Genomic DNA, 25,255 nt, shown 5'->3' on the forward strand with positions numbered 1-25,255 from the left:
ACCCTTCTTAGACACTATAATCGATGTATATGGTGCGTGATAATCTGCTTCCATCAAGAGTGGTGTCCTCATGGCTCCTCAAGATTACCTTGCCCCGAATCCTGATCCACACGTGAGCATGTTCTCAATGCATCAATAGGCTGAAGATAAAATTGACCTGCTGGTAGATGTGTCACATCACATATAGTATCGGGAGTGGTAAGTGTTTAGCTGCTTACGTTCACGCGTCACAACACAGCTTAGATGTCACTACAGTTTTAACAATGGTTGGCATCACAATCTCAGAACGTGAGCTTCTTCAAGCTTAGCACTGCTGTAAAATATCACTAATCTAGTGGCCATACAGTCATCCTGATCCTACGTACATATGCTCTTTACGACCGCTCTCGAAAGTTCTTCTATTTTTTTGGGTTCCTCTGGGTGGTGTGTCATTATTTTTGTTTCCTGATCCTCGGTTCTGACAATACTAATTTTGTGTCTTGTTGTAGAGCGGAACAGGGGTTGCGAGCTGGGCTGTGGCCGTCTTTGTCCAGTCTATTGTTTGTAGGTCGTGTAGTTCTTGAGGTGTTCGTTGAGCTGAATGTTGACTATGTTTTATAGTCGAACGACGGGCAAACCCCAAGATTGCGGGATGTTACATGGCGGTCGTGAATCCTGTTGTCTTCATATGCTTCATGGCTTTGTTTATTGTCGAGACATGTGAGTTTGATCTTCCTCTATGCATGTTTGGCAAATACACCATGTGTCTCACTGCCAATCCTTGCCAGTCATTGTAGGGTTCACTCTATGGAAGGGCTTTCGTATATGTGAGTAGGAACCCTGCACACTGGGAATGACTGTTCTCTGATTTGCGTGACAAACCCATAGGGCGGCAAGTCAGAATGAGCTCCCTCCTTGCCACATTCTACAAGGATAGTGAGTAAAGAGTGGGTTTCGGCCACTTTTCATGTTGAGCAATCATCTAGGCATCTTGTTCTATCTTGCCATCTTTCGTGAGTCCTAATCTGCCTATATATGAGACAATTGATGTATAGTGGCTCTGATTACAGCTTTGACCATCGGCAATATCATTGTATTCCTCACGGCACCTGTATGTGAATACAAGTTTTGCTCATCACTGCAAAGCTTTGATATACTCATATGTTGGCAGGATGAACTACTTGATCTCCTCGACACGTGAGTCTGTTTCTTTTGTCGTGGATCTCAGCTCAGAAGAAAATGCTCAACCTTGCTACCCACATTTAAGGATGACCCGTGTATTTCACAGTATATTTGCATGTCGCATCCTCTTACACCTCCGCTCGGCTGCTAACAGTCGCCTCCTGAGCTCAACAATGGATGCTGTTCGGTCGAATCTTAGTATTGGGCGCTTTAGAGTAAATGCTGGGGCTAGAGATTTGCTCAACAATATAGGGGGTAATACCAGATCGGACGAAGATGCACATGGCAATTTTGAGCTTGCGGAGATGTGGAGATAAGATATGATTTTTTGATGACTCTATATTTTGACCATTGAGGTATGAGTATATATAAGTGGAATAGACAATCCATGTACACAGTATGTATTACAATTGCAAAAGCACACAGTGAGCACAGGTTACTCTTTAGCAAAAGTACTTTACTTATTACCCATTCTGGGTATTTAGAAGGGTATAGTGATACCCAATACTCAGACAGGGATGGATTGAGCATGCATGTTAGGACAATAGTGTGGATTACAGATATAAAAGACTATACATAAGAGGATCATATCGTAAGGACAACTAGAGGAGAAGGAAAGGAAAGGGTAGAAGACTGCTGCTAACTAGTCATTATGGGCCTGTAGGCCATTAGGAAATGCACAGATTTCCTTTTATAGCTTATAGCTTTTTCTCTGTCTTTTTTTTGTCTTTTTCTGTCTTTTCCTCACTTTAGCTTTGAAACCCCTAGCTGACTTGTATGAACCTAATAAGACAAGGTTAAAGAAAATGACTTGGTAAAAGCTGAAGATACATATTAAAGGTTAAAAAGTGCCAGTCTATATATTTCAAGAAGAAAAGTCACATATGATATACAAAGGGTCAGTAAGGTAATAATGTTCTGGCAAGCTACAAGTAAACAAGTATAATAGACTGCAAACTTATAACAATTTTTATTTATGCTTGGAAAGTGTCTCCTTCTACTACCTTGGAGAAAAGGGCATTATTTAGGTTGGTATATGGCCATAGGCTTACCCCTGCCTCCAAACAGTGTCCATGCACCACTCAATGACTATGCTATAGATAGACTACCTACTATGCCTAATTTTCATATAGACATGGATATAGACACTGTTAAGCTGATAGGCTTATTATATGCAATAAGCACTAAGAGAGGTTCCCTAGGCTATATAGAGTGTGAGAGTCCAGCAGATAAAGACTATGGATTATCTTTGGGCATAGAAGAGGAACTCTTGATTACTATTAAGCTTGTTCTTGAGTAAATGTAAAAGGTGATCTTTAAGGATTAGATGATGTTTATTGGGCATATAACTGTCTTCACCTATCTAACAGATAACCTTAGATGGATTCCAAGAACATCTGGGAAATTACTCTCCTGTATTATGCTCTAATGAGTTCTATTTATGCATAATTCAGAATGATTAGGATTAGAAATTATTTGCTTACCCCCTCCCTAAACCTGTTCTAATTAGACATAATTTTTCTAAATTAGGAATTATTAGGATTGATTATAACTTGAAATTTTGGAAAAATAATAATAAATCAAATATCACAGTTTTCATAGCCTTCTTATAGAGTCCTGTTTATTAGAGCACTAGTTGAATACCTAAACATAGAATATACCTTATTCCAAACTTGCTTTTTGCGAACTAATAGCTTTATATATACAAGCACCTGGACAAGATGCTCTAAGCCACTAAGCTATAAGGTCTGATATATTAACTTGGTAATCTAAATAAGTAGACATAATATAGGCAATCTTAACATCTCTAATTTTATTCAACATTTATCTTTTCTTTGTCTTATAAATAAACAAGTCAATAAATACCCAAAAAGTCAGGTCTTTGAGAATTGAGTTTGAACACTAGCTAAGAAGATAATAAACCAATGGAAAATAAATAATATACTTTATATAAGGTTAAAAAAATTATAGTACTTATACAATTTGGATTTAGAATGTATAAAACTATGATTAAGTATAATATTCAATGGGACTCTACTAGTATAGACAATGCTACCTTAATTTTCAAATTTGATCAAAAACATGATTATGAATAATTAGCCATAATTAGCTCAAGTTAGTATTATCAATAATTATCAATAATTAAGATCCAATAAAAAAAAGGGTTTTCCAAATAGCCACTAGTAAGGTAGAGGGTAGAAACAAGAGCATATATATGGCATGCCTATGTATAAATAAGCGCAAGATTGTTGGAGATGATCTTAATATACTTGGTATACATATTTCCTACATAGTAGGAAAATATGTCATTTTGGCACCACATACCAACAAAACTGTCTTTTCCACAGCCTAATAGCTAGAGGAAAATACCAAGTTTGAGCATCTTCTATACAACAAGGCAATGAATAATATAAATGGTGTTAAAAATTGTAATATCAATGGCAATAATAATTATGTACTACACAAGACAGTATTGACCACTATACTAATAGACAAGGTCTGCAAGGCTATATATAACACATCTCTAAGCCCAGCCCACATATTGTGTCTTGTATTGACTAGTAGTGGGCATTGGCTAACAATAACAACTTCAATGATCTTGTGTGCAAGGCCAAGGTACTGAGGTCTTCATAGTCTCTTATGGCAGCTGCCAAGCTGCCAATAAAGTGGCTAGGGGCATCAATATACACTCCTCTCTTTCCATGTCCCTTGTAAAGGCAGCTGAAAAGTTAGCAAAAAAGCTATAAGATAATGGTACAAGCATACATAAAGGAGAGTAATGTGCTAAAGTAACATAGAATGTGCCATATCTTTACCTTCTCACTAATAGAGAAGTAGTACTTACTATTTTCTGCCACTAATTAAAGACTTCTTGGTGTGGAATTAGTGCTAATATCATGAAATTAGAAGCTATCTTTCTAGCCATAGAAAAAGATAATTCCCAATTTGGAAATCCAATCCAATGCTCATAATATATTGCTTCTAATTAGAAAATTAAATACTCTTAGATGCTATTGATACTTTTAGATACTTTTAGACACTTTGAAACACTTTTGGATACTTTTAGACACTTTTAGACACTTTTAGATACTTCTAGACACTATTAGATATAATCTAGAGCCAATACAAGGGAGTAGTTTCCCAGATACAGTAGGGCCCATAACCTGTTGAAATATAGGCTAGAAGTATTACTTAGTGTCTATGTAGATCATTTTATATTCAATCAGGAAGTACCTAGAAGTATTACTATGTGACAAAAGCATAAGTAAAAGTGACATATATGTCTTAAAAAGAAGCAGGCTCGCCATAGCATCTATATAGATCACTAAGAGGAGTCTGACACTAAAGGTGTCAGTAACTATAAGTATGGTGGCTGGGAACTGTATAGAACTTTGGCAATATCTAAGCTTGTCAAGTAAGTAAGTAAGCAATAAGTAAATTATAAGAAAGATATGACAAAGGTGATTTGCCTCAGTCCAACAACCTAATACAAAGAGAGCATTGGTTTAGCTATGGCAAAACTGACCTCAAATCAAAGTCTCACATAGATATCTCTTGTTCTTGGTTTTCTGGCCTTCAGATGCTCAGCAAGGTTCTCTCGAACAACTGTATCTGGTAATTGTAAAAGACCAAACTATAATATGGCAAGATGGCCGAGCGGTCTAAGGCGCCAGATCCAGGCTTTGGTCTTTCTGGTCCTCCGGGGCGTGGGTTCAAATCCCACTCTTGTCAATTTTTTCTCAGCCCCGCAGCAAGTTCTGACAAATTGCAACCACCACGAACGACTACGAGCCACTGCGAGCTACAGTGCCTTGCATAAAAAACCGGAATCGTGCGACGCGCAAGTTCTGGCACAGGATGACCAATCTACCATATATAGTAATTCAATCTGAAAGCATTTGTCGTAGTATGCCAGTAAGTACTATGCATAGTAACTTTGTCATCTTGCTCCAGGACTTAGCGTGTCGCGCGATTCCGGTTTTTTATGCAAGGCGCTGTATTACGAGTCACCCTCTCGAGTCTTGACTGAGCACAATCTTACGCTATGGGAATTCACGGCCTGGCGACATTTCTTCGCGAGAACCAGCGTGCCCTGTCAAAACCATTGAAGCTGCCGACTGCAGTGTCGATCGCGTTAGTAGTCGATGGGTGGTCGTAAGTCTCATTCTACGCACGTTATTCGTTCTGACTTCATGTTACTGTCTCTGTTTCACTGACAGGTTCATTTATGAATTGTACAACCAATCCGGTTTGCCTTGGGTTTACGGTGGAGAATACACACGATTTTCAGATCTGGTGGTGAAGACTGTAGAAGCATGGTTAAATGTAGGGGTTAGACCGTTTTTCGTGTTCGATGGTGAGCTCGATCGCTATAGCCCGCTCTTAATGGATGCCGCCTGCTCTATCTGTGTAGCCAGCCCCCCCGTCCGTCGACTCACATGCCATTAGGTCCATATCCCCCGCTTAAATTCGCAACAGCCATCTCGCGTGCTTCAGAAAATATCATTCAGCCCTCCCTTCTTTTTTTCAGGACGTCCGAGGCTTCTCGATCCACGCCACGCTTCCTCCGAGAGAACACAATAATACCACCTCTATGCTATACAGTGTGTGTCCATGCATTGAAAACTTTATCGCACAAAGGCGTTGAGGTTCATTTCGCGGATGTGGAAGGAGATCCCTACGCTGTTGAACTAGCCGGCCGAGTACGTGGTTATGTGACTGGGCACGACTCCGACTTCGTTGTCCTAAACACAGACGGGTATCAAGGCTACATCCCTATGGACGAGATGATCTGGACAGCATTGCGCGACTCGTCAGAGACTTCGGTGGAGCCAGAAGACGACGGCGGATTCACAGTCACCCGGAAGCCGAAACGCAACACGAAATCCAATGGAACGTACCACAGCGGGCAGGGCCTCATACCACCTGATTTTGGCACGGATCTCAGCATGATATGTTCTGTGTACCGGCCGTCTGATCTTGCCGCACACCTCCATCTTCCTATGACACTCCTTCCTCTCCTCGGTGCACTTGTTGGCAATGACTACACTGCCGATCAACGTCGTTCTACGCATAGGCTCTTTTTTGAACACAGCTTGACCGTTTCACAGCGTATCACGCGTGTGGCGAACACGCTTCAATCGATTATCACAGCTGTATCCGGAACCACACAGAAGCGGAAGTTGAAGCGGCCAATTAACAGTGTTGTGGATTTGATCGGCCTGACGGTCGATGCACTGCTCCTGGGCCCTTCCTCGTCTATAGGGGCAAGGGAACGCGAGGCCATTGTCGAAAAGACTGTTGAAGCAGCTTTGCAATATTCGATACCCAAGCATGACGGCGATCCAGCTCTTTGGCAGTCGGATGTCTGTGCCCTTCACGATCCAGACAGGTGTCCGTTCGTGCTGTATCTATCCCCGCAAAAGGCTGACAAAATCGAAGAGAATCCATCCCGAGCGCATATCCGGTCTCGATATACGTCGGCGTATCGACGCGGAACTCTCTCACCTAGACTTATGGATCTGTTCAGTACTGGAACCTTGTGGCCTCGATTGTTTTTAGAGGACCCCGATCTCGAACCGACCGCCCGAAGCATCGGACGACCCCTTAGAGAATGGACATATACCATCCTCAACGATGGCATTGGGCTTCCTGAACAAATCGCTGAGGATCAGGAAGAAAGTAGCGAGGACGACAAGGATGAAGGGAGCGATGATGACAGCGACGAGCTGATCGACGTCGTTGAAGAGGATTCAGACTCGGATGGAGGAGATCTGCTGGCTCCACTTCGTGGAGCACTGCAGCAGCTGGGGGGTAATTCCGATACCGACCCCTTTCCGACGACACCTATTCATCTGCTCGTGTCGTCACAGCCCAGGTCAATAACGGAATATATCCGACGGGGTACAAAACTCGGAATGGAGACCGTACCAGTACCCTCCATCGCCGCACTTGCACCATTCCTCAGCCCTGATTATGATTTCTCAAGTCACTCACCCATACAATCACGGTCTGAGGATGAGCGTCTGGCCCTCTTCCTGCGGCTGTTGCACTCCGAATCACCAGCCTTCAAGGCACTGCCCCCAATGCAATTGATGGCTGTCTTAGCCTTAAGATGGGTTGTCCGACGACTTCACGAACGTGCTGAATCCCACGGGTTTGGGAAGGAGCGTGATCGAGAGCGATGGACGCAGAGGGAAGCTATAGCCTATCTAGGTGCCTTTGCATGGGCATCATCCTCGGACGCCGCTCCAAAAGAAAGCAGTGAACATGCTGAGCCTCTGGTCATTCTCAACCGTAGCATTCAACTCACGGCTCAAGTGTCTGTGGCATTAGACGCGATCGAGATACTCTCACAGACCCTCCTGCTGCATGATCGCGTCTCAAGTCCTGCTCCATTGTTCTCGGGGCACATATTCCACAGGAAACTCGCAGACGGGAACACAGCCGAGCACCTTCATCAGGAATCCGAGTACCTGTGGGTCGCTTGTAGCACAGGATTGGAGAATATGTTTGGAGCTGAGAAAGGGAAGCGTGGAAAGAAGGAAAGAAGGGCGAATAGATCAGGACAGCCTGAACTCACAAGGAGAGAGTATTCTGCTGTTCCTTCACAAGGATTGTTCTCAGTGCTCGCTAGCATGGATTCTTAGAATTGGTTAGCGTCTATTCTATGTCTGTGCGACGCTGTGCATTGTCTATCCGAGACACTGTCACATGCAGTGTGGCTCTCGATATGTGGCATCCTGGCAGTGCGCTTGGCGCGCTGAAATAAGCACCGCTCGTCTATATAAATAGTATGTTCGCCCAAATCACCTCAGATCAATCATCCGCACCCTCTAGAGTGGCCCATCCTCTTGCACTCTCAACTTCACACGTCATGCCTGTAGACATCCTGACCTATCGTTACAAGGACAAGATGGTGTATGTGTCCGCTGCGGAGACTTACGAGGTATTTTTTATCGGGGTTTCCTTCTCACACACCATGATTGATATTCCATACATCCGCAGGAGGCCCTAGACTTTGCGCAGACAGTCTACCCCGAGCTACAATTAGTGGACCGAAGTCGAATAACATTCGATATACGCGTGGTTACGGGCTCCATGATGAACAACGTTCAGATAGGATCGATGGCCTGGACACAGGTTGTTTCAAACCTGACCAGATTTGAGGTCATTGATGTCGAAGTTGCCAAGCCGCTACCGGCACCTCGGACTGTCATCGATCCCCCTCCACAATACCCCATGGATGAGAAAGCCCGTCCTTCTCTGGATAAGGAGAAAGACAGGCTAGATCCTAATGCCAAATCTTCACGTCACTCACGATCACCCTCACCTACATCCTCCAAGTGGACATCCCTGTTCAGAACCTCTAGCCATACATGATCTCACAAATGCATTCTTCTAATTTCCTCTATCGCCTCGTTATGATTTGACAGCCACAGAAAGGCTCACTTATACCCCTCGTAGAACTCTTGTTCGATGGTTCAAATCTCATACTTACCGTCCTCTAATAGTCTTTAGAAGACTTCCTACGAGCTGAACAGTTTTGAAACAGAAGGTTGCTGTGATAATAAACCTAACATTCCTGATAATTCGAAGAAACCTCTTCAAATATCGTATACACCAACGAAATGAGTGGCCTGTGGCGCCAAGTATGTACTAGGCATACGGCACCATGAACAATATCGCATCCTTATTGTTCGTCGCTTTCTGGTTGTTTTGGAACCAGCATAGTGTGCACCACTTCCTGCTCAAAGCTCCGAATTCATCGATCACGAGTCGTCGTCGATCTCAATGAGAGCTGAATCTTCCTCAGATTCATAAGAATTTTATATTGTATCTCGATACGAAACACGATCACAGACTAGCCACTCTACCCAGACGCCCGCGACGGGTACACATGTGCAAAAGCCAGCCGATGGACTCCTTGAAATCGTTCCAGAATTGTCCAGAAATGGACATAGTTGGAAAGAAAAACGCGAAAGCGTGTGGCAGGCCAGGATATCTTGACCATTGCTCTAATAAGTAATTGCAGGAGGTATGATTCGAGCAAAGAGCAACTCACACAAACAGCTTTGTTCGAACACCCTGCTCTTTGAGCACTTCCGTGTATAGGAAATTCTCGTCACGTAATGGATCCATTCCAGAGACGTGCATGCATAACGGTGGCAGGCCTACATGTGTTGTGGCAAGTAGAGGTGAGATATCAGGATCCATGGCCGGCGCGCGGAGAAGACCTGTGAAAATAGGCCTCGATCAAGCATCAGACGAGCACAAAGTGGGGCACCGAATACCGTAGAACCAATGAAATGAAGAACCGCGAAGCACCTCTGCCTCTGCGAACTCTTCAGCTGATTTGAGCTCGTCTTTGTACCTGTTTTATGTTTTTTGTCAGATTTTGAGATGTCAAGACTCAAGAATAAAACCTTACTTATCAGGGTAGGCGTCCATATGAACGACAGCCGGAGAATGCAAAATTTGTCCCGTGAGAGGCTGTGACTTGAAGAATGGATCATCTCGTGCGCGCACGGCAATGGCTGCCGCAATGTTTCCACCGGCAGAGAGGCCCGATACGATGAAACCTTTCGAAAGATCTACGGAAAGTAAGGCAGTATTGCATACAGCCTATCGAGGAACATTCCCTAGTTGATGAGAGCATGGGCACGACACTAAAGGAACGCACATACCCATTTTAAAGCAGCGTAACTATCGTTGACTCCTGTCGGAAATGGAAATTCGGGCGCTAGTCTTCAGAAGAAGAGTATGACCATGTGTTTGAGCTACCCTGCGACGCCAGATATCTCTACAATACGCTACTTACCGATAATCGACGTTCATCACTGAGATTTGCATCTCCACGCATATATGCCTGAGCAAATAGTCATCCATGGCCGCGTACCCAGCCACCCAACCTAGAGAAGAAAGGCATATCAGAATGTAAATATGAGTGTAGATAACAGAATCAAATGACCTCCGCCATGGTACCAAACTAACAAAGGAAAAGTCTTTCTCGGTTTGTTCACGAAGGAAGGCACCAAGCACCGTATAAGGATCTCGTCAGAGGGATCACCGACCGGAATATTATAGTCTTGAACAGAGTATTCCGATGCTAGAATTGACAGAGTCACCAGGGCCCATAGGTAATCGATAGGATGCGCCTTACCGGGAGGAAGAGTGGATCCAAAATGCTCCTCCATCCCCTTGGCATAGGCCGTTTTGAAGACCTCTCGAACAGCAATGAGGTCCTCCGGAAGAGACTGAGATGATTGTCCTGCAATCAGAGCCGCGAACTCTGCATTGGGAATGCTGAGTTGAGAGTGTCTAGACATTGCAGGCCTTCGTCAATTTGGTGGAATTGACGGGTGAGAGGACGGTGACCAGTTACACAGATGGCCTAACGTCCACAGGTATTTATATCAAACTCTTGTCTACAGAGGAGCGCTCTCACTTAGAGTTGTTGAACGCCGTTGACTATGGCCAAGAATTGGATATTTCAAGGCTGCATCGAGGCAAGAGGGCACGTAATCGGAAGTAACCTGTAACGACATTAGGGGTTTAGCCTGGCCACCAGCATGAAATTTTCACCCATAAGACGGGCCCGACAAGCGGACGAGCTACCGTATACCGCATAGTAACGAACAGGCAACAACTCAAATTGACGTCGTAGATTCGCTTTGAGTAGCAACACTTTCCTTTCAAAGCTGGCCAAAGGCCGACCGCAACCCAACGGGATTGACTGATATGCTTTTGGAGCTACACCGTATGCAAGTCTGCGTGATGGAGTGGAGCATAGAGAAGTCTGTTCTGAATCGGTTGTAGTACGTACATGCATATCCTTGTCTAACACCGGATGAAAGCGAGACAAATGAACAGCGCTAAGCAGAAAGCGCCAATAACCACTTAATCCCATCCCTGAAATCACTCCGGAACTGAATCGAGATAGACAACTTCGGAAACACGAACTCAAACGCGTGTGGAACGCCAGGGTATCTGTCAATCAGCATCAATAGCACGATTCGCGCCAAGTCCCGGCAGGAAAAGCAGCAGTCAGAGACGACTCACACATGTAGCTTGGTCTGAACGCCACTTGTCCTGAGAACCTTCTCGTACAGCAGCGCTTCATCTCGCAAGGGATCCATCCCCGCGAGTTGCATCCAGAGCGGGGGAAGCCCGGCATGTTCAGAAGCCAGCAAAGGCGAGAAATCAGGATCCGCAGGAGGAGCTTTCACCAGCCCTATGATACAACGCGCGCGATGAGATGCGCGTCCTGCCCAAATGCAGACGAAGTAGCCACCATAAAACCACGCTAACGCCCTTCCTGGAAGTATGGGCGCGTCTTTGAACTCCTCAAGGGACAGCAGTTCATTCTTGTATCTGTTCGGATCGGGAGACCGTAGATTGAAACGTAGGCACGCAATGAGTAAAAGATAGGGACGAGTAAAAGATAGGGACGAGTAAAAGATAGCGATTTTGGCTTGCCTGTCAGGGTATGCGGCGGGGTGAATGGTGGCTGGAGAATGTAGGATCTGTCCTGTGAGGGGGTACGAACGGAAGAAAGGGTCATCACGGGCACGCAAAGCCATCACCGCGGCGATCGTTCCGCCTGCCGAGAGACCAGACACGATGAACCCCTTCGACAGGTTTGCCGAAAGCAACGCGACATTCTGGACCGCCTGAGCCGCAGACGGGGTCGGTGTAAGATGCTCGCTGCATCAGACAGCGAGCAAACGAGAACACATACCCACTTAAGAGCCGCGTAGCTGTCATTGATCCCTGTGGGGAATGGGAATTCGGGAGCGAGTCTGCAAGAGATCATTTCAGAGGGCTATTCAAGACTAATGAAATCAGGAACGATGTGGTGTACCTGTAATCGACATTGACGATAGAGATCTGCAGCTCCACGCAGATGTGCCTGAGAATGTAATCATCCATAGCGGCATAACCAGAGATGAAACCTGACGATCGACACGTCTGTAATAAAAAACACAGTAGGGGACAAGACCATTCGTACCTCCAGCATGGTACCAAACCAACAAGGGGAAAGTTTTCCCTCTCGCATTGGCAGGCGTCGGCACCACGCACCGCGCAAGAATTCGAGCTTGGCCACCAACAGGGACTTGATGATCCTGAACACGATACTCCGAAGCTGTGTTACCGGTCAATGACAGATACGCAGACGGAGAAAGCGCAGGATCAGAATAGGATAAAGGTCGCACAGACGAGAGTTCATATGAAGTAGATCCGCACCAGCTGGCAGCGTTGGCCCGAAATGCGCCTTGATGCCCTCGATGTACGACGTCTTAAACACTTCCCGCGCGGCGCTCACATTCCACGGAAGGGGCTTCGACAGCAACGTCGCCATGAGCGGTGCGAATTCAGGGTGCGGGGTGGCAAGCTGCGTGCGCGTGGACATCTTGACAGCTTAAGCAATGGGGGGTAAACGCTGGCACTAGACACGATAAGGGGGTTGTTAGGCAATGCGTTGTCCTCCGTGCGACGCCAGAGTCGTCGACAGTCGCCCAAAGTGCACGATGTTTGCCTGACTGAGCAAAAGAGAGATGACCCGCTGGCCTACTCACATGATGCCCTTTTGACCAGCGGCCGCGCCTGCGAACTCGACAACCCTGTGATTCCGTACCCGCATTGAATCGAGAACGCCACAAAGTTAGCTCTGTCTGCTTCTCTCTTGATCCCTCGCGGGCACTCATGGGATTATGCGTGAACGAAAGAAGTCAGTATTAGCTAGTGGTAAGGCCAACGCCGCCCGAGCAGGCTTGCTTTGTCGAGAGATATAGGCTATCTCTATTTTCAGACGTCTGAATGCTTATAAGGCCTCGCTTTTTCTAGCTTGTTTGAATCTTGCGTCGCGAATTATTGATGTAGGCTTACTGGCTGTCAAAGGGCCGTCAGTAGGACGAGGGGGAAAAGCATATGCATGCACGTGCGAACGTACCTGCTCTCACACTCCACGGCAATCCACCAACCCGACAAAGCCGCGACCCGTGATCCGCCTCGCTCCGTCGTATAAGTCAAGTGAATGAACGAAAATCCGGCAGGGGCATACAGAAGGAGAACTTCTAATACAAAACGCGGAGGACATACCACATATGTAGAACGGTGCGGACAAAACAGATATTATAAGCGCGCGTAAAGCGAAGAGGTCGAAGAAGCGAGAACACGACACCAGATTCAAACGAGCGACATGACGACTCTTTCACTGCCCTGCTCTAGTCTATACCCTCACCCCCTGTTTGGCCTCAAACCGGCGCGCCTATACCCCCTCTTTCCCTTGTCCGCCCTCTTCGTCCTTCCACAACAGCTTCCACATCCGCGTGGCCACATTCCCCGCAAGCGTCCACGGATCGCCCTGGCGCACAGACCCAGCGAGGCGGTCCACAAGCTGCGCCTGGCGCCCTGACACGACCGAATCGCGCACAAGAGCGAGCAGCGTTGGGGTCGGCGCGAGATATTTTGCGATGAGCGACGGCACATGTAACGCGGGCGGCGGGTGTGAGAGCGAAATCAAAAGCGTTTGATTGTCGCTGCACGATGCAAGTCAATTTGACGCGATGTGTGATGCGTGAGTGAGCGGAGTGCAATGCAGAAAAAAACGGAATGAGACGTCAGAATAGTGGAAGGTCTCATGTTTGTGGCGAACGCGAAATAGAGGATTTGAAGACGTACAACAAGTCAGGAAACGGCGGGCCCGTATGCATTGGCGGAAGCGCAACCCCATCTCCAGCCCCACCGCCCCCCTGCACCTGTACCTGCGCGTCTGCGCCAGTAGCTCCCTGCGCTTGGCCATCCGTCCGCCCCTCTGTACCCTCCGGTGAATCCGCCCAATACCACACCGCCTGTCCCCGCTTCGCTGCGCGCGCCCACGTCTCGTTAGCCTCCTGCTTTTGGCGTTCGTATACCGCCTGCTGCGTCAGGCTCCGCGACATCAGGTCCATATGCTCCTGCGTCGCATGCCGCGAGCGCGAGAGCCATAGGTAGTATCCCGGCTCCCAGTATTTCTGATGCGGCGGCTCGGCCCCGGACGTGTCTCGGGCCGATGTCGAGATTGAGGTCGAAGGGGAAAATGGTGCGCGCGAAGGAGGCGGTGAGGTGGACGAGTTGGGCGACGGAGAAGATGGGGCTGCGGGGCCGGCAAGGAACCCACTGATAGGGGTGCGCGACTCGGGCGGGAGCGGGATGTCGAGTGGAACAACGGCTTTGAAAGGATCGAGCGGGTGCCGCCAGCGAGGGTCGAGCTGTCTGCGTACCTCATGATTGAAGACGCGGCGGATACAGACAGTGCGTGACCAGGGCTCTTCACCCAGTGTGCGCCCCCGAGCGGTCTGGGATGAATAGGTAAAACAGCGCTCGGATATTTGGGGAGAGAAGGGGCCTATAGAGAGATGGAGTGTGAGATATGGGCGCATACAGGGCAAAAATATATGTAGGTCTTGAGACGCAGTATACAGATAGTACGATGTGAGATCATACTAGCCATAGAACAATAACTGGTAGCTGTCTCCATGACCTTGCTACATGTGTCACAAGCACTGGAGTTATGAACAAAAAAAGAAAGGAATAGGGGTAGCACTGGCCCATCGATCGGCGGTTGTCTAGAATCTGACGCAGGCAGGCATCGTCATGCTGAACTAGACTCGCCATGCCAAATACCTAAGCCCCATGCCCTGGTCATGACACTCGAAACGATACGTCGTTTCACACGAAAGCACGAAGCAAGCGGTCCTACAACATTCCTGACGAGCAGCACAACGACGCGCACGAACGAGGCCCGACACAGAATGGAAGGTATAGAGGCCGGACAAAGAGCGATGCCGGAGAAATGGGAGAGATTATTCGGAAGAATGCACGCATGAGACACGAACCTTTCGGAGGAATAAACAGTTTAACAGAAGGGATTTTGTCAACGAGCGATGGAGGGTATGCGACAGGCTGAGCAGGCTGCGACTGCGGCTGGCCGTTGCCCGCGTTCGACTGTGTCGACATGACGGTAGATTAAAGCAGGTGTATGCGCCTTGTCAAGGCGCTCGGGTGAACGAAGATGTGGTCGGCGGGCTGTTGAATGAATGGCGTTAGTTGAGTATAGTGTTCAGAGAAAGTTGTGCAGACGCGGATCACAGAGATGTCAAGTTAAGGCCCAACCTACAAGTAGAAGTTAAGCCTCTCTAAAGGATGTGCGGTTGTGTATATACAGACCGTCGTCGATGGCGTGGAGGGATGGCTGCAGAGACCTGCAGAGCGGTGAGGGGAAGCGGGCGAGGCAGCTCTCGGGTCCGTGCCCCCGGAATTGTCCCGTATTCGGCAACATCCGAAGCTCACGTGGTCTGCGCTACATAACCCGCGCATTTTTTCTGTTCTTTTTTCTCAACTTTGCGCCGTCCAAAGAATCGCCGTCGCAGCACACACACAGGGAGCTTCGCGCTTTCTCTCACCGCTGTGGGGAAAGTCCCCGGAGATGCAGAGCGCACCAGCCCGCGCACACTCATTGGAAAGCATCCGCCCTTAATCCGGCGGGCCCGTGCGCTGGGTCGTCCTCCCGTCTGCCCCGTCCCTTCTGTTGGGGACGTAGGGTTGGGATCGGACCGCTCTGCCCGCCCGTAGCCTTGGTTAATCAAACGCGAAGATATGAGCGGACCTCGGGGCGCGGGCACCCGTTGCTCATAGACATAGTTATGCGATTGTCAGTGCGCGCGTTTCCGAGGCGTGCGTGTCTGGTAACTCAATGGGGCTCACTCTCGGACGGCGCAGTTTCAAATTTTTTCCACATTTTTGTGCAGCTTTGTGCTGTGTCCATTGCACGTTGGTCAGTGTGGGAGATGACGGTGAGTACTCGTATGCTGGGTTTCTCTTCAATCATTCATCTTCAGAACGCATGATGCTTCAATGCTTTATTGAATTTCTTCAGGGAGTATATCTTGTTTGACCACAGTCATTCAAGGGCGGGCTCCAGATCTTGACAACCCTGATTCTTCTTGATTTCATTATTCTCCGTTTGCATTTGTGCCCACAACTTGTTTACTGATTTATTCGCTTTTAGTTCTTTCTGTCGAGTGGAATCTGGCAAGAAGGTGGTCTGGTATTGTCTCGTCGAGCGCGTCTTTGGTCTATTCATCCTCGTTTTGAGTGCTTCGTGTGGTCAGCTGCACGAGGAGAGTCCTTTCCATGTCCATCATGTCCTCACAATTAGCTAATAGACATTGATAACACGGCTTTCTCGGACTTTCCTATCATCTACACCTTGAAAAAAGCCAATACACGCTTTACCAGCCCAGATACCTTCTTCCTTCTCATCTCTTTCTCCTTCTTGAACACTCCTTGGGCTTGCAGCGAGCGCACCGCGCTCTGCACGTCCGCTTCTAAATCATGATGCCACACTTTCTCCCACATCAGTCCAATATCCCCTCTGACACCGTCGGGGGACGCCCCCGACTCTCCGTGCCCGTCGTAAATGTCGCCCGCGCGCTTGGACTCGCGCGAGACGAAGGTCGCGCGGGGCACGCGAACGTCGTTGTATACGTTCAGCACAGCCTGCGTGCCAAGTTCAGTCTGCCGGGTCCTCTGCCGTCGACAAGAAGATTACGATCAGGCTCGCACCTCTACGTTGGTCACGGTTGTCTGCGCATGGCAGAGCAGGCGCGTGAGGACATAGACGTCCTCAATGCCCTGTCCGACGCCTGCGCCGAGATGCGGGAGCATCCCATGGGCCTGTCGGCGGCATCGTTTCCGACGAGCACCAAAAGCTCAATCAGCTTGCTCATCTGTCGTGCACGACGGCCAATCCACGCACCGCATCTCCCAGCACCGCAACTCTCCCGCGCACGTAGTGCTCCAGCTGCGGATACACGCCGTGGATCGACCACTTGCTCGGTTGCTCGAGGCACCGCAGGATGTGCTGTGCGTCTGCGCCCCAGTCCGCATACTGCTCGAGAAGCTCCTCCTGCGGGACGGGGGTGACCCACGGCGTGCCGGGCGGGAGCGCGGTGCTGCCGATGGGGCGCGTTAGGTCCGAGACGAAGGCGACAACGTTGATCTGTCAGGAGTGGGCGGGTGGACGACCGACGAATCGAATTCGAGGTCAGATCAATACGAAGGCGCTGTGCGGGCACGCACTGTCGTGTTGTTCTTGATGGGAAACGTGATCATATGCTGCATTCATCACAGCACCGTACGTATCACACCACGCCGATCCGCATTAGCCCCGTATTCGGCGACGCAACACACCCACCATCGAATGGAAACGTCAGCGGGCTTTCTCACCATGCCCGATTTGCACTGGGCGAAAAGGACATGACAATGCGGCGCACCTTCGACTCGCCGATCCAGCATATCGGCAGCGGCGTGAGCTCTGTCTTTACCCCGAGCTCCACCAAACGCTTCGCGTCAATAAGCCCGCGGTACGCGACCGTGTTCGTGTACACGAGCGCGCGCTCGGCCACGGCGTCTCCGACGACGAAGCGGCGCACCGTGCTCCGGATGCCGTCGGCGCCGAGCACGATGTCCGCTGCGTGCGTGGTGCCGTCGGCGAAGTGGAGCGTGTACCTGTGCTTGTGCTCGTCGGCGCCATCGGCGATTGAGATGCAGCGCTTATCGAAGTGCGTCTGCGCGCGGGCGGTGTCAAGCGTCTCTATAAGCCCATCGAGGAGCGCGGCGCTTGATAGAAAATGGAAGACGGACGCTGGTCAGGCGCTCCTTGTCAGCATGGGATGCAACAAGGCGAGACTTTACCGGTGGATCCCGAGCCCAAGGTCTCTTTCCTTCGTCGGGTACTGGGTATCCCATTCTCGTGAGTGCGTGCATACTTCAAGAGGGTCGACGCTCTAGGGATACGCACAGTGTAGACGGTCTCACTCTCCCCGGTGCCATAAATAAACCGGAACGATCGCATCGTGGGCCCGCTATCGTCCGAGTGCGCGATGACCTTGTCGAGCACGCCGAGGGCCTTCAGCACCCGCACGGCATTGGGTCCTGCGTCGCCGCACGCGCAGCGTTGAATTGTTAGCGTCAACACCTTCTCGAAGATCGTCTGCTGCCTCGGGCATACTCACCGATGCCCACGCCCGCGCCGACCTCCCCGTATTTAGACTGTCGCGCAGAGGGATATATGTGGGAATGCATGCAAACGGCAGCACCTGGATCGCGACACTCACAGCTGACTCGAAGATGTCTACCTTGAAGCCTCCCTTGGTGAGCCCGATGGCACATAGCAGACCGCATATTCCCCCGCCGACGATGGCGACGCGGAAGTCGCGCTCCCTCACGGGTATGATTGGATCCGCTGGCGTTGACATTGGCATCGTTCAGCGACGTGTATAATTCAATGAGACGAGGCAAGAATGTGTAGACAAGAGGTAAATAGAAGAGTCGAGCACGGCGAGTTTATCTAGTAACTCACACGGTCCTCATCATAGAATTGCCGGCCGTTCGCAGGGTCTTGTATTCGTTCTTCTCGACGCACGGAGGTCAGCTGTGGACTACAAAGCTTACAGGTGTGTCTGGCGCAGAGTTCACCCACATCGGACGTCATCGCTGGGACTGTGCCCTTGCGGATGCTTGTGTGTCGAGTGCCGTTATTGCGGGTGTAGAACCCTTCTGTTACGACAAAGATTACGCAAGACCGAGTGCCGGTGCAGAGCTCAGCCACTTCATACTTGCGAGCTGATCCGCTCTGTCATGGGTAGTGTGCATATATACCATGACAAGCAAGACGTGTCGTAAGTTTTGTCGAGAAGCCTTGATCGATTCTTTTCAGGTTCTCAGCATCTCTTTTTGGAACGGGAACCTCACTCGTCCCCATCGACCCAAAGAATGGCAGCATGTCGGCGCCCGAAATCATTATTCACCTTCGTTCAAATTCATCTTTAGTATCAATAGTGACTGTTGCGAATCTTGCAGCAGAGCAAACACCCAAACTCGAAGATCTCGAATGCCTATGCATACTTGTCCTTCTCTCGACTTTATTGCCCAAGTTCTCTCATGCCACTGGGTCATGGTTCAGATATCGTTGGAGATCCCGGTGAGTATCAAGTTAGAGTCGTTCTGTGCTCATCATAGTGATCATCGTGGGCTTGCTTGCCGTTCCGAATGTTGCGATGTGTAATACGGATTGTCACACACGCTCACGATGCTGATGCAGCACAGTCTCCGTTCGTTGCCCACATTCAAGCGGGACCATCGGCAGCCACACCTCGTGGCGTGCACCATCGTCTCCTAGGCGAGGCCAAGGAGACCGGGACCTGCTTCCCGCAGGAGTTTGCCACAAGGCCTTGTTAGCCGATGTGTGGTGGCAGAGGCTCCGCATCGTGTACACTCGTGCTATTGTCTATGATCGCGCTCCGCTCTCGCCAGCCGCGTCGGTCAGAATGTGGCCATCTCTGACTGAGCTATAAAGCAGCGAGAGGGAGGCCCTAGGAGCACCATCCACCTCCCAGCTTTATCATCTACCTTTTCATCTGCTTTTTACATCTACCTCTGGTAGTAAGTCTTCACTCGATCCAGATGAAGTCCCAATGCTGACGACGACGACGCTTAGACATGAACGCCTACAATTACTTTCGTGACGACCAGTCAAATAAGCAGGTCTTCCTCCAGGCCGCTGGTCTGAAGTACGAAGGCGGCGGGCGGCACGTCTTGCTGACCTGGGGAAATGGCACCGATGTCAACAGCGCGGGCGCTCAAAGATACGCTCGCCAGATCATTCAAATTACTCAAGATGCTCAAGGATATCACTACGACGACCAACCTGTTGTAAAATTCCAATCTATAGCCTCTCAAAACAACAATGAGTACTTCAGACTCGGCGAATTTACACGCGCTCAAAGGGACCGGGTCCTCACCATTGCCAAACAAACCAAATTCAGGCAGGATTCCAAGGTGAACGGCTGTCGTGTCTGGATGGGAGACGTCCTCCAAGTTATGTTGAACGAGTCCTTGATCGCGCAAGAAGACTTCGACAAAGTCTTTGTAGGAGTACCTCTCGTGAAACGTATGGCCGAAGGGAACTGAATGTGCTGTTGGTAAGTAGCGTCTTGACCATCTCTATCAGCTTTATAACTAATCTCCTAAATGTAGAATTACTACGACATCTCGTTAAGCCATTTGACAGTTTTCAGTGCTTAGAGGCCTAAACAGCCCACTGAACTCATCGACAGAACCATGCCTAGACCGAGTCTCATCGTTTGGAGTTGATTTTTTGTCTTACATTGCTACGCGATACTTGTATGCTATACCCGGATGAATTGTGAATTGTACTTAAGTCATTGATGGAATTTTTCATCCGTGGCCGGCGTACATAGCTGGACACAGCGTATCTGTCCACATAATATTAACGACAAATTATAACGGGTCATCAGATCATGACACTCGAAGCTGAACAGATATGTTCTTCACTCGTCCACACTTACCCCATCAGCCTGTCCGCGTGTCCGCCTCCAAGAACTGCTACCACGTGATCTTGCCACTGCCATCTCATCGATCTCTTATAACAGTCTGACCAGGTCTGACCTCTGCTCACATTGACAATCGCCTCGAAATCCTCACATAGCAGCGAGCCCTCTCTTCCGTCCCTTCCTACTCCATCTTCATCTTATTCGCGCAGGATCATGTCGTCATCCAATCATACCCACAAAGCTCACAACTTTCGGTTGCCAAAGTCACCTCAGGATTTGAGCAAGATATCTAATGACATCATTTCTCGTCCGATGGAAGGGTCTGTCGTTGCCAGATTGGGGAATGGTGTCTTGATCAAGTATGGCGGATGGGATCTAGCAGAAGAGGTCCTTTGTACTCGATTTGCTCGCGACAAGACGTCTCTTCCTGTGCCACGAATTCTCCATCATCCAGGTTCGCTCTATCGCAGGGAAAATTGGGCCGATACGTCGCCTGGCGCTTATTTCTTCCAGATCCCTAGCGTTTGGTACTTCTGTGTGGAAGAAGTTCGTGGTGTATCTCTTGATACTGTCATTGACACCATGTCAACCAAGCAACATGAAGACGTCGCCGAGCAACTCAAGTCGATTCTGTCCGCCATGCAGGTTCTCAAGCCGAAGACTCTCGGTTCCGTAACTGGAGGCTCGTATCGCAATATGATGTGCGTGCCCCCTCCATTACAACCGAAGCAGGCGTTTTCCACTATGGCCGAATTTCGTGACTACATCCATTTTCTGATGACCCAATGCGGTCGCCCGCAACAGGAGATAGATGAACTACTCGCTTGCATCCCCCTGAACTGTGGCTTTCGCTTCGCACATGGCGACCTGCTTCCAAAGAATATCATGGTCGACGGCTCCAAGATCACTGGCATCATCGACTGGCAAAATGCAGGCTTCTGGCCTGACTTCTGGGAATATTGTCGAATGCACGATTCCAATTTTGAAACGCGGGGCTGGTCCAAGGTTCTTAAGATAGTATTCCCGGGTGAAGGCCGACCGAAAGAGGTCCAGGCTATCCATAGGATGTTGATAAATTGCTCCTGGTTCCTATCCTAGTTACCTTTTACAACACACATGTAAGTGCGATGTCCTATACTCCTCTTCAGTAAGAATACTGACAAGATGTTTTGCTTCCTCGTACTTCGTACTTGCTTTCAAAATTACACCATATATTACGCACCAGTGTCATTGTCCATTGTAATTTCTCTCTGTTTGATCTCAAATTGTACTGTTCAAATCTCGGATATGCATGTGCTTTGTTGCAAGTGCAAACCATTACGCGCTGATAGTGCTAATTTCATGTGTCACCACAAATACCAAGGTTGGCCATCTTTCAACTCCGACACCTCTCGCTGTCGCGACTGAGTCTCGACTGTCGCCAGTCGACTATTTGAGGTTGACTTTTGCTACTTGCTGCGTCGCTGACGCTGAACATCTTGCTGTCATCATACTGCACCTGATTCACAGCAGTATCTGGCCCCTTGTTGCATCAACCATGTTCTGTGTGGCCTCAACATCATCATAACGGAGCCTTTCTCGCCACATTGTCATCGGGACTTGTATCCAAGTTTGTAAGTGGGTGGCCTCAGGTCGCCGCCAAAGGCCATATCAGATTAGCCCCGCTTTTCATGCATTCCATTCTAGAAGGAATCGGACTGGTGAACCGGCGCTATCAATTTAGCCATCAAAAGACGCTCCACCACTATTGTTCGAAGAGGTGTCAAGCTTTAAGGCTACCTTGCCACTGATCACAATCATCAGATCCACGTGTCGTCAGAATATCCGAGGAGGATAAAAGGAAGGAACTCAGAGGATTATCGTCACCCACTCCAGCGATTTGAATAACTTCACAGTGCGTGTACAATCTCATACCTTCCTCCAATTGAATTCAAGGTACGATTGCTCATGATGATTGCTTTATAGCGATATAGCGATGAACCGGTATCTGTGGCATCCCGACAACAACGACCAGAAAACTGTTTATCTCCAGGCAGCCGGCAAACAATACGAAGGCGGCGCGAGGCATGTATTGCTCGCCTGGTCAAACGGCACCTTTCAGTATAACGGCAACCGCACAAGCGTACGCCAGATCATTCAACTTACGCAAGACGGCGCTGGGTACCACTACGACCTGAATCCTGTGGCAGAGCTATTTCCTCCAGCTGCATTGAGAAACAACACGTTCTTACCCCTTGGCACCTTCACGCGCCTACAAAGAGACCGGATCCTACAACTAGCTCAGAACACACCGTTTGTATCAAAATCAACAGTGAATGGATGCCGCGTGTGGACTCGGGATCTACTTGAGGCCATGATGAATGAAGGAATGATCTCGCAGGAGATCTTCGAGCAAGTGGACTACGGAGTTCCTCTCGTGAAGCGTATGGCAGAATAAGGCGCCGAATCGTAAGTGTCTTTTCCCCTCTTGACTTGTCTTAGGATTAACCGACTAACGCCTCCGCCCATAACAAGCTCAGGTACTATGTCGAGCCTCAAGTTCAACTGCAATTCTATTCATGGTAAAGTATTTTCATGGCCTTTCTTCTTCGAATATCAGCCCACTTCGACGAAAACTATTTGTCTATACGACTAGTACATGGAGGTGCTCACACAGATCACGCTTGCCTGCACTCTTCAAATAACTATATTTTGTTGTTACATCGTACATTGTCTGGCATCACATCGTACCTGACAGACCCTTCATGAGTACATCACCTGAATTAAATCAGCACGATAACCTTCTCAGCAACTACTGAGCAGACAGGCCAACAATCCACACAATGGCTTCCCTGAACTCCCTTTCGAACCGCTTCGCGGTAGTGATCTGTGAGCATAGAGCATTAACACCGTGTGGCACGCCAGGGTATCTATATGCGCCCATCAGTCAACAATCTCGAAGACATGGAGGAGTGTGGCTTACACGTGCAACTTCGTCTTGACACCCTGTTCCCTAAGTAGTTTCTCAAAGAGAAAGCTTTCATCACGCAACGGATCAAGACCGCATATTTGAAGGCATGCTGGCGGCAACCCCGCGTGCGAGGGGGCAAGAAGAGGCGAGAAGTAGGGACTTGCAGGCGGAGCCTTAAGAAGTTCTGCGTCATAAAAGATCAACGAATGGGGGGGAAAGCCGTATAAGGCCAGACAATGCATACCGTAGCACCAGAACATAGTCTTTTTTGAGACGATCGGTACGCCCTTCAACGCGTCCATTGATAGAAGCTCGTTTTTGTATCTGTGATCGAGTAATCGATTGCACGTTCGTTAAAGCACGAAAGAAAAAAGACCGACTTGTCTGGATACACATCGGGGTGACACAAGGCAGGGTAGTGAAGGATTTGACCAGTGAGGTTTCGACCTTTGAAAAACGGATCATCGCGAGCGCGAAGTGCCACAGCGGCGGACAGGTTTCCACCTGCTGACGCCCCTGCAACTATGAACCCTTTCGAGAGGGAAGCAGACAATTCGCGCTCGTGCTCTGCTGCCTGTATAAGATGATGTATGAAGATATGGTCTTTGAATGAAGATGATAAATGTTGCGAACCCATTTGAGGGCAGCATAACAATCGTCGAAGCCCGTTGGGAAAGGATTTTCTGGAGCGAGTCTGGTACAAATACCGTGAGATCATGCAGCTGCGTAGCACTTTCTGCCTACCTGTAGTCAACATTTATAACGGAGATTCGCAGATCAACACAGATATGCCTTAAGTTAGCGTCATCCATGTCAATGTTTCCCAGCGACCATCCTAAGTATAACACACCAAGGGACGATACCATCTCAGTAGCTTGCCATCGAAACCTAAGAACCAAAACCTAAGATAGGTGTACGTACCTCCTGCATGGTACCAGACTAATAACGGAAACGTCTCTCCTGCGACCTGCAACGTCGGCACAACGGACCTCACCACGATCTCACCTCCCTGGACGGCCACCCTGTGATCTTTAGCATCATACTTATCCACTATAGCGGCAGACATGAGCATATGCTATCAGGGGTCGACACTGGTACATACCTGAAGGGAAAGTAGACCCGGGATACCATGCATTCAACAACGCTCCCGAAACGCGCATGGCATGAATGTCATTCTCCGCATCTTCTTCGGCATCGGGCGGGGGCCCTAGGCTGTCTGCAATCTCTGCGAACTCGGGATCGATAGTGGAGAGGTGAGCATATTGTGACATCACAAGTGAAGGCGGATACAGTTTCGAAGACTCGCTTTATTCAAATATATATATCGAGTGATATCGTCTCTATAAGCGAAGACCGATATATTGAGAATAGATTCTCAAGCTATACGCTCTCTAATCAGCGAAGAACGATGTCGCGCCTAGGAGATAGGCAGGCTACAGCGGTGGTGTGTCGTGCGTCTTCGACGCCGAACGCGAAATAGAGGACAATTCGGACTTACGCCGGTCCGAAGTTGAATGCTGAAGCGCTGAATGAGCAGGGATGTTCAACAACTCTTCGAGACGAGTACATCTTTTGTCGGAGTTAGGCCTTTCATGAGAGTGTCCAAAGATTCTTTGAAAATAGGCTTTCACAAAACAATACAATTTTGTCCATGTCTTTCAGAGAGCTGATCTATGCATCATTCATTATGATGAGCCAGTAAGCACAAACACCTGCAGAAATACAGCAGAGGACACGAAAATTC

At 48.8% G+C, this 25,255-nt stretch overlaps 12 protein-coding genes across 12 annotated transcripts; 7 read left to right on the forward strand and 5 right to left on the reverse strand.

Moving 5' to 3' along the window:
- Nucleotides 1-70: 70 nt before the first annotated feature.
- HETIRDRAFT_332579 (uncharacterized protein) lies at nucleotides 71-1,478 on the forward strand (the record flags this gene model as incomplete). The annotated part of the gene is made up of 12 exons (XM_009555091.1): nucleotides 71-112; nucleotides 168-198; nucleotides 256-288; nucleotides 347-423; nucleotides 489-543; nucleotides 601-699; nucleotides 777-806; nucleotides 868-915; nucleotides 966-992; nucleotides 1,050-1,090; nucleotides 1,151-1,176; nucleotides 1,247-1,478. 12 exons carry the CDS (start codon nucleotides 71-73, stop codon nucleotides 1,476-1,478), a joined length of 741 nt encoding a protein of 246 aa, XP_009553386.1.
- A 3,728-nt stretch (nucleotides 1,479-5,206) lies between these two features.
- HETIRDRAFT_482733 (uncharacterized protein) lies at nucleotides 5,207-7,892 on the forward strand (the record flags this gene model as incomplete). Its single annotated transcript, XM_009555092.1, has 3 exons — nucleotides 5,207-5,316; nucleotides 5,382-5,518; nucleotides 5,611-7,892. The coding sequence occupies 3 exons, from the start codon at nucleotides 5,207-5,209 to the stop codon at nucleotides 7,809-7,811; spliced, it is 2,448 nt and encodes an 815-aa protein (XP_009553387.1). The 3' UTR covers nucleotides 7,812-7,892.
- A 65-nt stretch (nucleotides 7,893-7,957) lies between these two features.
- Nucleotides 7,958-8,751, forward strand: HETIRDRAFT_482734 (uncharacterized protein; the record flags this gene model as incomplete). Its single annotated transcript, XM_009555093.1, has 2 exons — nucleotides 7,958-8,110; nucleotides 8,170-8,751. 2 exons carry the CDS (start codon nucleotides 7,958-7,960, stop codon nucleotides 8,542-8,544), a joined length of 528 nt encoding a protein of 175 aa, XP_009553388.1. The 3' UTR covers nucleotides 8,545-8,751.
- A 283-nt stretch (nucleotides 8,752-9,034) lies between these two features.
- On the reverse strand, nucleotides 9,035-10,490 carry HETIRDRAFT_164870 (Esterase/lipase/thioesterase; the record flags this gene model as incomplete). The annotated part of the gene is made up of 8 exons (XM_009555094.1): nucleotides 9,035-9,179; nucleotides 9,227-9,398; nucleotides 9,456-9,535; nucleotides 9,593-9,786; nucleotides 9,849-9,909; nucleotides 9,983-10,073; nucleotides 10,133-10,270; nucleotides 10,325-10,490. The coding sequence occupies 8 exons, from the start codon at nucleotides 10,488-10,490 to the stop codon at nucleotides 9,035-9,037; spliced, it is 1,047 nt and encodes a 348-aa protein (XP_009553389.1).
- A 546-nt stretch (nucleotides 10,491-11,036) lies between these two features.
- On the reverse strand, nucleotides 11,037-12,293 carry HETIRDRAFT_57468 (Esterase/lipase/thioesterase; the record flags this gene model as incomplete). The annotated part of the gene is made up of 7 exons (XM_009554773.1): nucleotides 11,037-11,151; nucleotides 11,224-11,395; nucleotides 11,456-11,497; nucleotides 11,597-11,834; nucleotides 11,903-11,963; nucleotides 12,026-12,116; nucleotides 12,173-12,293. Coding segments are annotated over 7 exons (840 nt in total), but the record flags the coding sequence as incomplete, so codon positions are not given.
- Nucleotides 12,294-13,432: 1,139 nt separating this feature from the next.
- HETIRDRAFT_423532 (uncharacterized protein) lies at nucleotides 13,433-15,162 on the reverse strand (the record flags this gene model as incomplete). Its single annotated transcript, XM_009555095.1, has 3 exons — nucleotides 13,433-13,703; nucleotides 13,846-14,551; nucleotides 15,042-15,162. The coding sequence occupies 3 exons, from the start codon at nucleotides 15,160-15,162 to the stop codon at nucleotides 13,433-13,435; spliced, it is 1,098 nt and encodes a 365-aa protein (XP_009553390.1).
- Nucleotides 15,163-16,282: 1,120 nt separating this feature from the next.
- HETIRDRAFT_442771 (uncharacterized protein) lies at nucleotides 16,283-18,515 on the reverse strand. The gene is made up of 9 exons (XM_009555096.1): nucleotides 18,324-18,515; nucleotides 18,222-18,258; nucleotides 18,008-18,141; nucleotides 17,902-17,942; nucleotides 17,481-17,826; nucleotides 17,287-17,322; nucleotides 16,964-17,206; nucleotides 16,771-16,881; nucleotides 16,283-16,704 (listed from the first exon to the last, which is right to left on the reverse strand). Exons 1-9 carry the CDS (start codon nucleotides 18,468-18,470, stop codon nucleotides 16,408-16,410), a joined length of 1,392 nt encoding a protein of 463 aa, XP_009553391.1. The 5' UTR covers nucleotides 18,471-18,515; the 3' UTR covers nucleotides 16,283-16,407.
- Nucleotides 18,516-18,868: 353 nt separating this feature from the next.
- On the forward strand, nucleotides 18,869-19,446 carry HETIRDRAFT_332624 (uncharacterized protein; the record flags this gene model as incomplete). Its single annotated transcript, XM_009555097.1, has 2 exons — nucleotides 18,869-19,189; nucleotides 19,315-19,446. 2 exons carry the CDS (start codon nucleotides 18,869-18,871, stop codon nucleotides 19,444-19,446), a joined length of 453 nt encoding a protein of 150 aa, XP_009553392.1.
- On the forward strand, nucleotides 18,931-20,462 carry HETIRDRAFT_461513 (uncharacterized protein). Its single transcript, XM_009555098.1, has 4 exons — nucleotides 18,931-19,189; nucleotides 19,310-19,647; nucleotides 19,706-20,189; nucleotides 20,245-20,462. Exon 3 carries the CDS (start codon nucleotides 19,708-19,710, stop codon nucleotides 20,176-20,178), a length of 471 nt encoding a protein of 156 aa, XP_009553393.1. The 5' UTR covers nucleotides 18,931-19,189; nucleotides 19,310-19,647; nucleotides 19,706-19,707; the 3' UTR covers nucleotides 20,179-20,189; nucleotides 20,245-20,462.
- Nucleotides 20,463-21,143: 681 nt separating this feature from the next.
- HETIRDRAFT_332479 (uncharacterized protein) lies at nucleotides 21,144-21,659 on the forward strand (the record flags this gene model as incomplete). Its single annotated transcript, XM_009555099.1, has 2 exons — nucleotides 21,144-21,318; nucleotides 21,373-21,659. 2 exons carry the CDS (start codon nucleotides 21,144-21,146, stop codon nucleotides 21,657-21,659), a joined length of 462 nt encoding a protein of 153 aa, XP_009553394.1.
- Nucleotides 21,660-22,536: 877 nt separating this feature from the next.
- On the forward strand, nucleotides 22,537-22,998 carry HETIRDRAFT_431119 (uncharacterized protein; the record flags this gene model as incomplete). Its single annotated transcript, XM_009555100.1, has 1 exon — nucleotides 22,537-22,998. The coding sequence occupies one exon, from the start codon at nucleotides 22,537-22,539 to the stop codon at nucleotides 22,996-22,998; it is 462 nt and encodes a 153-aa protein (XP_009553395.1).
- Nucleotides 22,999-23,231: 233 nt separating this feature from the next.
- On the reverse strand, nucleotides 23,232-24,783 carry HETIRDRAFT_149007 (Esterase/lipase/thioesterase; the record flags this gene model as incomplete). The annotated part of the gene is made up of 8 exons (XM_009555101.1): nucleotides 23,232-23,470; nucleotides 23,524-23,695; nucleotides 23,756-23,835; nucleotides 23,892-24,085; nucleotides 24,145-24,205; nucleotides 24,256-24,346; nucleotides 24,433-24,561; nucleotides 24,614-24,783. Coding segments are annotated over 8 exons (1,015 nt in total), but the record flags the coding sequence as incomplete, so codon positions are not given.
- Nucleotides 24,784-25,255: the final 472 nt, after the last annotated feature.

The sequence above is a fragment of the Heterobasidion irregulare genome (genome assembly GCF_000320585.1).
Source record: "Heterobasidion irregulare TC 32-1 unplaced genomic scaffold scaffold_14, whole genome shotgun sequence".
Lineage (NCBI taxonomy): Eukaryota > Fungi > Basidiomycota > Agaricomycetes > Russulales > Bondarzewiaceae > Heterobasidion > Heterobasidion irregulare.

Excerpts from the sequence above, each read along its gene's own strand:
- HETIRDRAFT_461513 (XM_009555098.1), top strand. The coding sequence starts at position 19,708 with ATGAACGCCTACAATTACTTTCGTGACGACCAGTCAAATAAGCAGGTC.
- HETIRDRAFT_442771 (XM_009555096.1), bottom strand. The coding sequence starts at position 18,470 with ATGCCAATGTCAACGCCAGCGGATCCAATCATACCCGTGAGGGAGCGC. Across the intron at positions 16,882-16,963 it reads TTGCGGTGCTGGGAGATGCG|GCCCATGGGATGCTCCCGCA; the intron begins GTGCGTGGATTG and ends TGCCGCCGACAG. Across the intron at positions 16,705-16,770 it reads CAACCGTGACCAACGTAGAG|GCTGTGCTGAACGTATACAA; the intron begins GTGCGAGCCTGA and ends CTTGGCACGCAG.